Below are 13,374 nucleotides of genomic sequence, written 5' to 3' on the forward strand. Positions count from 1 at the left end.
GAAACAAGGTTGGGTTTCCCGTTATTTTCTCCCGACTCCGATGACCGATTGAGCCTAATGTTTCACAGGTTTGTTATTTTATATATAAGTTGTGATACACGAAGTGTGGGCCTTTGGACAATACTGTTTACCAAAAGGATCCAATGGCTTTAAGTTTGTTCGTCTACAATCTTCTTCTCATAACGTGAATTTGTTTTCTATTTAGGATGAGTGACTTCACAGCCCAGAAGGTTGTGTTCATCAACGATGAGATGGCATTAGCCAACTACCTCTGCCCAGATGCCCTGCCTGATAACCTCTTTGAGGAGCTTTAGCCTAGTCATACTCCTAGCTGACAGACACCATCCTCCTACAACACTTACTGGACAATATGTAGCCTATGTTCTCGTAAGATCAAACTTCTTTCTTCTACTAGATTGACATAATTGACAGTGTACGTATACATAGTAAACCTGGGTGACTAGTGCAACTAGTGTTGAAGTCTCGACTATTAATTGCTAAGTGTAGTCACGACTACAGTTTCTCAACTACTCGGTCAATTGTGCCGCCACGACTACTACAAAAATAGTAGCGACTACCTGCTTGGTGAACCAATTGTGTCCTTCACAATTATTCATGACAACAATCAGACATCAGTGACAAAATCCTTTCAACGTGTATTATACTATATTGCGCTAGTGCAAACAATATGCCACAATGCGTCTTGGGAACTAAAAATTAAACTAGTGTCAATGTCGCGCCTATTCGAGGCCTGACTAGTTGAGTAGTAAATTTCACTAGTCACCCAGGCATAGTACACAATATGTACTATTATCGGTCTTTACTATATTGACTGTTATTACAATCTTGTGATTTTAAAAAGGTTGACCGAGACTTAAGCCCTGACATGGCATGAACTTTACAACTATATGAAGTTCTGTCTGGAAGTATGCATTAAGAAAAGATCATGGTTGTATATAGGTTTAATTTTCCCATGCAGGAATGGTAGACTGAAACTTATGCCGACATAGCATGAACTTTACAACTATATAAAGTTCTGTTCGGAAGTGTGTATTATGAAATGTCATGGTTGTAGGGTTATTTTGTGACCATGCAGGAATGGTTGACTGAAACTTATGCCGACATAGCATGAACTTCACAACTATTTTAAGTTGTAAAGTCTGTTTGGAAGTATACATTGTGAAATGGCCAATGGTTTGATAGTGAAGTTTGCCCATGCAGGAAACTGTAGTAAATTGTTCATAGTTTTCTGGTGGAAAGGAGAGGGTTGAGTTAGCATAGGCCCAAGATACTCACAACCAAAGGGCATGATGGAGCTATTGCACAGTCAACAAGCTTCAAGTACAGGCCTGTTTGCTTCGTTTTGGAAAGGGCAAGGGCACCAAGGCATTTTCTCCTTGATAAAGGACACCTTTGTATTACTAAATTGTACTTCTGGAGCATTTCAAGGGCATTAAGGCAATGACCAGAGGGGGTATGGAGGCAATCACCTTTATTGTGTCCATGAAGTACCAGGCCTAACAGTAAACAAGCTTTAAGTACAATTTTCATCCTATATTCTGACTTTGTAAATAATGGACATATTTATTGATGGCTAATTCTACAATAGAAATCTTCATTTGCATAAATAATGGCAACATGTACTTAAATACGAAGTGTGTTTATTGCAGGTCCTTTTTGTACTGCCGACTAAATTAATGCCAAAGTAATTGATAAAATGAATGACGAATCGGACTATTGTATCAAGTATGATTTAAGTGTATCTTGTAAAAAGTTTTTAAATTAATGTTTTTTGGGTGATTTCACCTTCTTCGAACTAATACATAATGCATAAATATAATAATACATTTACAGATGGTACATATTGAGTGATGGGTTTTACTAACGGGTAAGCACACACTAAAGACTCAATCTAGGAACAAGTAACAGTGGCTTCCATAGAGTTATATATAAGAACTAGAGGGCGCACTGGCCTATATACGCGCCTCGGCATGCGCGCAGGCGGCCATTTTCTAAGTTGACAAAACAGCCATCTCACAGCGTGTGTTTGTGTGGCCATTTTTTAAGTTGAACAAACAACATCGCTTGAGCGTTCAATAAAAAAAACTCAAACGTGTATTTCATATTCAGCGCGCGTACAGAATGGCGCGCTTGTCATCTTGCGGTCCCGTCGCGTTTGTGCAAGCAGCATCACCAGTGCGCCCTTATATATAACTCTATGGTGGCTTCTTATATATTGCTCATTACTGTCACTCAGTGACACTCAAGGGGCTTCAACATTCAGTATTTTCCTGAAAGGTATGTGGGACTACGTTTGAATTATGAGACCTACTCCTAACACAGCACCATGTGTAATGGTTTACAAAGTGCTTATTACAAAGTGCTCTGGTGCAATATGCAGCCAATCAAATGGAACACTAGGGCGACCCACTTCTCTTTTCCACAAGTGCATGGGTTCTTTTACATGCATTACACAACACACAGGACCAACGGCTTAATGTCCCATCCAAAGGACGAAGCATTGGTTAAGGGTTTTGCTTAAAGACACAAATGTCACGACTGAGACTGAAAACCCACACTCCGCTGATCAGAAACACCAGAGTTTGAGTGCTCTTAACCGCTCGACCACGACAACGCCATGTAAACATTGAAAATACAAGAACTGAGTCAATTGGGTAGTGCTAGTTCCAAGTCAGTTGGTTAGTGATAGTTGACCCATCTACCTCCATGGTTGACCTGTGCCATTATTATTTGCTTGTCATTGAAATTGGGTCAATATACCTTTATAACGATACTACAAGGGGGTCATGTTTGGGTTCTAAAGTGTTTTTGCTAACCAAGGTTTTTCTATGACGAGCAGAAGTGTGCACATGAAGTTAAGTCCTTTGTTTATTCTACATTGAAACTTAATTAGTTAACTTGACAAAGGTCATTTGTGAATTTGTGAAGTGTCATGCTAAGCTGATAGTGCCATGCTCACATTACACAACGCTCAATTATAGTTTGTAAAAACAAAATTATATGGTGTTCTTGTCTTTAAAATAAAGGGATGTTTTGTAGACACGTTGTAAAAAAAAACCTGATGCTTTTACAAATTCATGTTTAACTGAAACAATTAGCCCGGACAACAAAAAACCTATACAAAATCTTATAGGAATCTTATAGGAATCTTATAGGAATCTTATAGAATTCTTATAGGAATCTTATAGGAATCTTATAGGAATCTTATAGGAATCTTATAGAACTCTTATAGGAATCTTATAGAATTCTTATAGGAATCTTATAGAATTCTTATAGGAATCTTATAGGAATCTTATAGGAATCTTATAGGAATCTTATGGGAATCTTATAGGAAGTGATGACAAATCTAACAGAAGATGCATATATTTAATGTAAATAGTAGGATATCAGTAATGAGTGATTGTTATGATGTTGGTACTGTACATGTAGCTGTAGAAGTTTATGATCATGTAAAAAAAAATTGAAAAAAAAAAAATAGTTTGATAACATTCATATGTGGCAATGTGGCACTAATTTGGGTTGCACCGGGTATTGAGAACTATGGGTTCAAAAAGTGAGAAGCAACATAAGGCCACATACAAAAAAGATGGGTCGGGGGGTTTTGAACGGTCGGGCGGGGACGATCAACAATTTTTTTGTTGTATTTTGTATGTGGCCTTAGTGAAGGTTACAATATAACCTATTGAGATGTAGCTACAATCCCGGCCATATCTCGTTGTGCCCCCCTTGCCCCCTTTCAATGTTGGTTCTAATTGCACGGTCTTCTGCGTTACAGTCAAGATTGAGCGCGGCGAAGGGGGACAGGGGAGAGAATGTGTATTGTCAGGGGGAAGTGGACAAGGAATGGTTATTGTAATGTCAGGAATGGGTGGCCCAAGCATTTTTGGTTGGATTGTAGTTGTGATAGGCCTAGAAGCAAAGTTAATATTACTTGTTTCTTCACAGTGTTCTCTAGAACTGAAATATTTCCCCTCTAACCTAAATAATGACAATCAACTATAAATTAAACATCTTTAACAGTAAGTACTTTACATTTGACTTAGCAAAACAGTTCACAATGTGTACATGGAGTTGTATTTTTAAAGATAATTTCAGGTGAATTGTCACAAATTATTACCAATACATGTAGCACTGAGCCGACGATATATTGTTTCTGGAATGTGAAACTTATGTAAGACAGTGGACACTATTGGTAATTGTCAAAGACCAGTCTTCTCACTTGGTGTATCTCGGCATATGCATCAAATAACAAACCTGTGAAAATTTGAGCTCAATCGGTCGTCGAAGTTGCGAGATAATAACGAAAGAAAAAACACCCTTGACACACGAAGTTGTGTGCTTTCAGATGGTTGATTTCGAGACCTCAAATTCTAAATCTGATGTCTCGAAATCAAATTTGTGGAAAATTACTTCTTTCTCGAAAAGTACTCCACTTCAGAGGGAGCCGTTTCTCACAATGTTTTATACTATCAACCTCTCCCCATTACTTGTTACCAAGTAAGGTTTTATGCTAATAATTATTTTGAGTAATTACCAATAGTGTCCACTGCCTTTAGGTGTAATGGGAAAATTGTAAGATTTGGTTTTAACTTTTGAATACAAAAGGAACATTTTGTTTAAAGAGTTTCAGTGACCTCACAAAAGGATTATTAATAAATTACTTAGGTTGGATTCCCAAACAGGACAACTTCAAACTCCAAAGGCACTGGACACACCTTTGGTCATTGTCAAAGGCCAGTATTCTCACTTGGTGTATCCCAACATATGCATTAAATAATAAGTCTGTCAAAATTTGGACTCAACTGGTCTTCAAAGTTGCAAGGAAATAATGAACAACAACAAAAGGCCCATTTTGCACACACTTATGTGCTTTCAGATGCCTGAGAAAGGCTTCAGGCCTGAAGTCTTTTTCAGATTAAAATATTTGAGTGAGAAATTACCGCTTTCTCAAAAACTACATTACTTCAGAGGGAGCCGTTTCTCACAATGTTTTATACTATCAACAGCTCTCCGCTGCTCATTACCAAGTAAATTTCTTTGCTAATATATATTTTGAGTAATTACCAAGAGTGTCCAGTGCCTTAAATCTTCTGAACATCCCAGGGAATGTGCCTCTTGAACAGTTAACCATTCAATGACACTCTTGACACTAATGCGCACATTTTAAGGGTACTTAATTTGCGCACAATGCGCACATTTTAAGTGGCTCTTAATTTAATAATGGAATTATTTTGAAGGAGATGTGTATTTATTTTTATAGCATTTTAATGTAAATAGAACAAAACTTAACATGGATGTCTTGGAGTAAACTTAATAATTTAAGAATGTTTTTTCTAAAGTACAATTGAAAAATATGTGTCGTTGGTGAGGTTTACAATTTTGAGACAATGTTGGTTGCTGATTGGTGCATATTTGATTAGTAGGATTTATTAATTTGTCGTGCATTGTGCGAGTCGTGTAGAGGTTAAGGAACATTACAGAATTGGTCTTGCTAGCAAAAAAGTTGCTGGCAGTGTAAGCACTTTTTGTAATCAACCCTATGCATAAACTGACAAACCTGTAGAAGTTTGAGATCGATCGGCCATCTGGGTGAGAATAGTGAAAAACCGATTTAAAATGTTGCATTGCATCGATGCCAAAACAAAAATGAATAAAACGCTCACTGAGCCATAAACTCCAAACGTGAACTTTGATTATTTATTTCTCATAAAATATGAAATTTCAGACAGTAATATTTCAAGGGATGTTTTCTACTATCATTATCATTAGACTGTGTAAGTTTTATGTAAATCTGTGATCTTCATGATTTTTGTTTCTTACCAATTCTGTAACGTTCCTTTAATTTACAACTATCTGCTATGTCTTGAAATATCAAAAAAATAACTGCAACAAAACACTCGGGCTGGAATGAGAAACAAGTCTAATTCAGTAGGATTTGAAACTTTGCATGGTGGAAATACAATAGAAAGGTTTGCGGTAACACCATGTAATGACTATCTCTAATGAGTTGGGGTGGTTCTGAAAAGAACCGTTGGTTTCAACTCGACGATTCAATCAGTATGCTCTGATCGTCTTCTGGAGAAAAAGTCTAATTCACTTGCACAGTATGAACATTTGTACCTAAATTTTGTGTTGGCATACAGGGAAAACCGGTGGACTGACCATTTGGGTTTTTCATCTCATACCAGCTATAGCATGCTTTTCTAACATATCACTTCATTATGCTAATGTTAAGAAATATATTGTTAAAGGGAAGGTACACAGTTGGTTATTACAAATATTAACTTAAAAACTGACTTGGTAACGAGCATTGGAGAGCTGTTGATAGTATTAAACATTGTTGGAAACGACTCCCTCTGAAGTAACGTTTCTTAGGACTCGGGGAAAGTACTGAGAAAACTGTGCTTTACATATAAAATTCTTTATCCCCGAAGCAAATTTAACATCTATAAAACCTTGTTATACAGCTATGTACATGAGCAAGTCAAGTTATTTAAAAATTTAAAAAACTTGGAAAATCGACATATTATCAAGTTGATGCCAACTATTAAAAGCTAGCGATCATGTTTCCTTTTAGTTCACAAACACAAATTTCATTGTGTTTTATTTTTCATTATTTTGTGTGTCATGTGTGTAGGGAAAAAGTATGGGTATGTCATTTCGTCTTTCTTTATAGTAACTGATTTTTTACTTGATGGATTTTTGAACTCAGTCATCGATTTCACCAAACTCTTCCTAACTTAGGATTAATCTTAGGACAAGTTAAGTTCCGTATCCAAAGGCGTAGGACGCATTGAACCCATCCAAGCTCGTCCTAACTTAGGATTAATCTTAGTGTTTACCTGTTATAGTGCAGGGCTGGGACTTGTCTTAAGTCTTAAGATTAATCCTATGTTAGGAAGAGTTTGGTGAAATCGACGGCCGGAAACCTACAGTATTCATTTATATGTACAAGGTCAAGACAAATTAAACTGGGTGTTAAAGTAAATGGATATATTATTTGTATAAATGTGTCATTTATTTTTGTTGTGGGAAGATGTCCCAGCGACTCCAGCGATTCTTTCAAAATAAAAAATAGCAGTTTGGGTGAAAATACATGGTCAAGTCTGGCTCTTTAAATTGGTTGTCGTTATGTATTTGAGTTCATGTGTGCTCATTCATGAATTTCATGTACTTCCTATTTTCTCATTTTATAGTAGTATACAAATATTGACTACTTCGAGTGCTGTGTTTAAAACTACGACTCTCGATGTGATCCCCAGAGCATTCTATTTCAAGATGCGCAGCCGAGGGAAAATGGAATGGTCCGGGGATCACCGAGGGAGTCAGAGTTTTAACCATAAATGTAGCACGAGTAAAAGCAGACAATATTTGTTTTATTACACCCCAACATACTATTTATCATCCTCGTACACGAACTATTCGTATGCGCGTTTCAGATACACAGATGCACAACTGATTGGGTTCGAGGTGGGTAAAAAGATGTCTGAGTACTGCACACTGTGTGATAGTCGTCGGACTATCACATGGCAAACGATGCACTATCACACGGCAAACGATGCACTATCACACAACCGCCGTTTCCAGTAAAACTAACACATATCATTTGACGCACTCTAAACCAATGAAAAGGCAGAATATTTGTAAGGGGTGTTATAAATAATACAACCTAGAAACGTTACTCGTTGTACAGTGTAGCGGTTGATTTGGCCATTAAGGTTGGATTTCACAAAGAGTTAAGACTAGACTTATCTTGAGTAAGGACGAGTTAATCATCTTAACCAACTAGCCTGAAGTTTTTAATAACTCATAAGAGTCATGACTAGATCTAGGACTTACAACGCAATTCTGCGCTTACGGCCCAAAAACATGATATGCTTAACGAGCACCGTAAGCGCAGAATTCCGAGATAAGCAGAGCCCTGAAATTGGATCCTGATGTCCTACAGACCAATAACTAATTTTGTCTGGAGGTAAAATATTGCTCCCCGAGATAAGATTTACCTAATTTTCATTACATCTGACTTAAGAGTTAATAATCTTTAGCCCAGAGGGCAGTGTGAAATTATGCGAGAGATCGAATGTGGCGCTAATAGAGTTATCGCTGTCATCAATAAATAGCTAGTCATAATTTAGTACCGGAAATTTGCCTTGAGCGACTAGCAGCGATATTAATATGGACAACATAATAATAATATTAAGCGGACAACACTAGTGTATGAATATGGTGTCGAGATTGAATGATGATGAACAAGAAAAACCTCAATTTCCTCAGAGATGGCAAAAGACTCTTCAATCATAAACTATCTTCTCCTTTATGTTCATGCTACCATCGTAATGAATGAATGTTGATGTGTGACCAAAATCTACAGGAGTTAAAAGTACTGCCACTTGGCAGTCTTTCAATTTGGTCTGTACGCACAGTGTCTAATTACCACTGACAGATAAAACAATAATTTTTACAAAAAGGGATATCTCATTGAGGTAAATTAGATACTATATTATTTCATATCGAATGAAAAAGTGGTGGCGCCATACGGAAACTTTTCCAAATGTGGCCTTTATTGGTCATACAACTCAAAATATTGTGATATAGCACAATACCAAACCACAAATAATTAGACCAAAAGTAAAGTACCTCAAACTTTTCTCAACAAAGAACTACTCTAGCTCGTCAAATGCTTTCTCAAAATCAAAACATTTGATAATTCCTGGAATATCTTGTTGTTTGGGGGAGGGGCAGGGGAATACATAAACACTGTCCAACACATACAAAGAGTTTTCCCAATTCCATTGAGCTAACTTGCTTACCACAAACCTGCTTAACAGAATTAGACTACCAACCAAAATACAATGCAACATGTAACATTTGTGGCTGTTTCCTGCTTATTTTTGCCGAGCAGAAATTTGGTAAAAAAAAAGAAAATGGGAGAAAAGATAGTACTCACTTTTCTTCTTCTTTTCCTTGGAAGTTCTGCTTCATTTTCTTAATGTCACTTCCTCAAGTAGTTCCTTCATGAAGTTCTGTTGAACCCTCATTTTCTTTTGCATGTGCTGGTGTGAAAATTTCCGACATGAAGATGTCAGCTTTGTTCGAAATGTTTATCAGTCTCAACACTTTCAGTGCACAGCTCAAGATGTATTGCTTGTTGACATGACACAAGAAGTCCACATGGATGAGTCTGGTGCCTAGGTCTTGCACCCAGTGTTCTGTGTGTCCACCCTGGGTCCATATTTGCTGCAGCTTTTGTGAGTCTCCAGAATTTGTTGCTTTTAGGTTGGCGTACCATTCTACCATCCTTCTCATCTGACATCCAACAGTCTACTGACATGCCCCAATACACAGGGCATTCTCACACAATGGGCTACCCACACAAAAGCCCTGAGCCAACCAACCACAGGTCTCCTTCCAGAAGAACCAATCACAGTACCCAGTGTTTATTCTGTGGGTCCACCATCCTGGTTCCATGTTTCAAGTCTCTGGCATGCCATTCTACCATCCTTCTCATCTGACATCCAACAGTCTACTGACACACCCCAATACACAGGGCTTTCTCACACAATGGGCAACCCACACAATAGCCCTGAGCCAACCAACCACAGGTCTCCTATCGGGAGAACCAATCAGAACATCCAGTGTTTATTCTGTGGGTCCACCATCCTGGCTCCATATTTCAAGTCTCTGGCATACCATTCTACCATCCTCCTCCTAAGACATCCAACAGTCTACTGACACACCCCAATACACAGGGCATTCTCACACAATGGGCTACCTACACAATAGCCCTGAGCCAACCAACCACAGGTCTCTTATCGGGAGAACCAATCAGAACACCCAGTGTTTATTCTGTGGGTCCACCATCCTGGCTCCATATTTGCTGCTTCTTATACACGTATACAAGTCTCTGGCATACCATACTACCACCCTCCTCCTAAGACATCCAACAGTCTACTGACACACCTCACTAAACAGGGCTCTCTCACACAATGGGCTACCCACACAATAGCCCTGAGCCAACCAACCACAGGTCTCCTATCGGGAGAACCATATTGTGCAGCTCTCATTGGTTTACTTCTTCAACAATATGAAGTAATACCATGTTGTTACAGTGTACCATACACGTAGATAGGATAAGTCCCTTATTTATGACGCTTATGGTCTTTTAGTTTCTCCGTTTTTTCCCAGTTCACAGTTTCAAAGGATGTAAAACATGCCCTATCTTGCCCTCTGTGTACACTTATGTCCCGTTTTTATGGCAAAACAGCTAATCTTTGTACTTGTTTGCTTGTCTCAAAATGAAATTTTTCAAGTTAGGCTGTTTTGCCATGGCTTAAGAAATATATGCACAAAAACGTTTACCGAGATCAGTCAAATCACAATAAAACAACACCATTTTTACCTTAAAAAAAACCACATACATGTAGAAGGTAACGCCATGAAGGCACTTAAAAATAGATGACATTGTGTTTCGTTCGAACTGTCAACCAAGGAAGGGACTAAGAAAAAGAATAATAACAATAGTGGATTCTTAGCACTCATTCGTCACTCTGTGACACTCACGGCGCTTCAACATTCAGTACTTTCCTACAAGGTATATGGGACTATGTTTTAATTATGAGACCAACTCAATTTACATACTGTGGCACAATATGCTGCCAATCAAACCAGGAACACCCGGGCAAACCCCATCTCTTTATGATAAGTGCACTGGTTTTACGTACATAACATAACACATGGGACCAATGGCTTTATGTCCCATCCGAAGGAGGAAGCAATGGATAAGTGTCTTGCTTAAGGACACAAGTGTTACGACTGGGACTTGAACCCACATTCTGCTGATCAGAACAGAGCTCAATTTTATAGAGCTGCTAAGCACAAAAACTTGCTTAGCATGAAATTTCTTCCTTTATAAAAACAGGATTACCAACAAAATTTTCACGTGATTTTCAGAATAAGCAAACAACAGCTGAATACCAGTAACAAGCAATATGCAACAAATTGAAATTTGGTTGGTAATCCTGTTTTTATCAAGAAAGAAATTTCATGCTAAGCAAATTTTTGTGCTTAGCAGCTCTATGAAATTGGGCCCAGAGCTTGGCTCTGGCGCTTTTAACCTCTAGGCCACAACATGCAACTGATAAAAGAAGTTTCTTACCACCGAATCAAACTCAGATCTTTTTAAATGTATCAATTGTTTTATTGCTTTACATTTTCATTTATTTATAAATAACTACATTGCAAAAAGGCACTTGAAAAACCTGCTATTTATTTTCTACAAACTAAATACCATTTAATGATAGATTAAATAACCTTGCTTCAACTTATAATTGTATGGTACAGCATTAATTTAAAATACCTTTCCCTAAATGTTCAAAAGGTTGCTTATAGACACTGGACACTTTTGGTTGACAAAGACTACACAGTTGGTGTATCTCAACATATGCATAAAATAACAAACCTGTGAAAATTAAAACTCAATCGGTCGTTGAAGTTGCAAGACAATAATGGAAGAAAAAACACCCTTGTCACACGAAGTTGTGTGCTTTAAGATGCTTGATTTCAGTGCCTCAAAATCTAATTCTGAGGTCTCAAAACCAAATTCAAATATTTTATTGGAAAATTACTTCTTTCTCGAAAACTACGTTACTTCAGAGGGAGCCGTTTCTCACAATGTTTTACATGTATACTATCAACAGCTCTCCATGGCTTGTTACCAAGTAAATTATTTTGAGTAATTACCAATAGTTTCCATGCCTTCAATGAAGCAATTTACGAGATGTTTCTCCTGAGGGTAACCATCCAACTTGTTGACAAGTCGTTAAAGGTTTGTTGTGGGGAAAGTCGAGTCGTGGTGGTTGCATAATGATTCAAGCCTCCTTAACCGAATACTGCTTTCGCAAGATCATTGCTCTCGTGCGAAAATGCTGGCTGTCGACTACTCCCCCATTAATAATAACAATAATAATAACCATATTTATAATGCGCCTTTTTCCAAAGGATACAAAGCGCCAGGTATTATTACTGCAAGGAGTGGGACGAAGTTTGAGATATAAGACCTAACTCTCAGCACCATGTAATGGTTTACAAGGTGCTGTGGCGCAATATGCTGCCAATCCGGCCAGGAACACCGGGGCGAACCCCTTCTCTTTACAATAAGTGCACTGGGTTCTTTTCCATGCGTTTACACAACACATGGGACCAACAGCTTTACGTCCCATCCGAAGGACGAAGCAATGGTTAAGTGTCTTGCTTAAGGACACAAGTGTCATGGATGGGGATTCGAACCCACACTCTGCTAATCAGAAACACCAGAGTTTGAATTCGATGCTCTTAACTGCTCGACCACGACACGACACTTCCACATTAATTGAGACTGCGCAGTGCAAGAGCAGCAGTCTCGAGAGAATACCGCGGTATCAACGGAATCGTTGAGAGAGTTGGAACACTATCACCGCGTCAGACATTTAACAAGTCTGGCATCCAATTGAAGGTGATGGTTGAAAAATGTAACCAGTACCTATTCAGATCAAATGCAGTATTTTCAACGTAAACTAACTCTTCTTCTTTAAACTAATGCTGTAATGCTGTATCATTTCATTTTTCATTTTAAATCATGCATAAACAACAAGGCACATCAATATTTCATGCAGGATGTGTTTCCTATCATTTTAATGGATGTGGAATTCACAAAATAATGAGTTAAACGCTGAACTTTACCACTGATCGCTTTCTCGGCGCGCCATTTGTGTTTTTTTATGCAACTTCTCAGCGTCCTGACTCCAAATATTAATCAGAGATGTGATAGGCTGTTGAGAAAAAAAGAACTCTGAGTGCATAACAGGAAAGCATGCGGGCTCGAAAACTTGTTAGCATAACAGAATTAAATAGTTTGCAACAGCAACATTTGTGTCCCCGACGCCATTTTGTTGGATACCTGGAATAAACAAATGACCTTTCTCTACCGGAGTGATGATGTGTACTGCTTAATAGTTTGTGCATGGAGAAAGGAAACGCTGTGGTTTGTGCATGCGTGATCTTTGTGCGGTCGCTCTGGATCTTGGTAATCGTGCTGTCCGTCATTTCACACAAGTGATCTTGGCGACTCTAAACAGGGATGCGATTTTTGGAGTAGGTCTCAATCCCGATTGTTTATTACGCGGCTCCGTGGCAACTTCATCACACGGATTTATTTCACACGATGCAAATTTGCGATTTTATTACACAATGCGATTTTGTTGCAAACAATCATTGTTTAGAAAGCTCGTGTGAGACAGGCTTTAAAGAATAACTTAACTTGTCTTTAAAGCCACATCGGTCAGATTGAATATTGCATGAGGGAAAAGGCTTGAGCTC

The 13,374-nt window shown here is 38.2% G+C and overlaps 1 protein-coding gene across 2 annotated transcripts in view; it reads left to right on the top strand.

Moving 5' to 3' along the window:
• The window catches only part of LOC139936398 (uncharacterized), a 135,050-nt gene that overhangs the window by 11,051 nt on the left and 110,625 nt on the right, over window positions 1-13,374 (top strand). Inside the window, exon 7 of one of the 2 annotated variants that reach the window (XR_011785953.1) lies at window positions 206-2,051. Coding sequence is in view for 1 of the 2 variants with exons in the window: in XM_071931219.1 (XP_071787320.1) it covers window positions 206-314 (109 nt within the window). In the remaining variant the exon portion in view is untranslated. Of the gene's footprint in view, window positions 1-205; window positions 7,101-13,374 lie in introns of those variants that run through there. The other variant, XM_071931219.1, reaches the window with a different exon arrangement.

This window comes from Asterias amurensis, chromosome 4, assembly GCF_032118995.1.
Source record: "Asterias amurensis chromosome 4, ASM3211899v1".
NCBI lineage: Eukaryota > Metazoa > Echinodermata > Asteroidea > Forcipulatida > Asteriidae > Asterias > Asterias amurensis.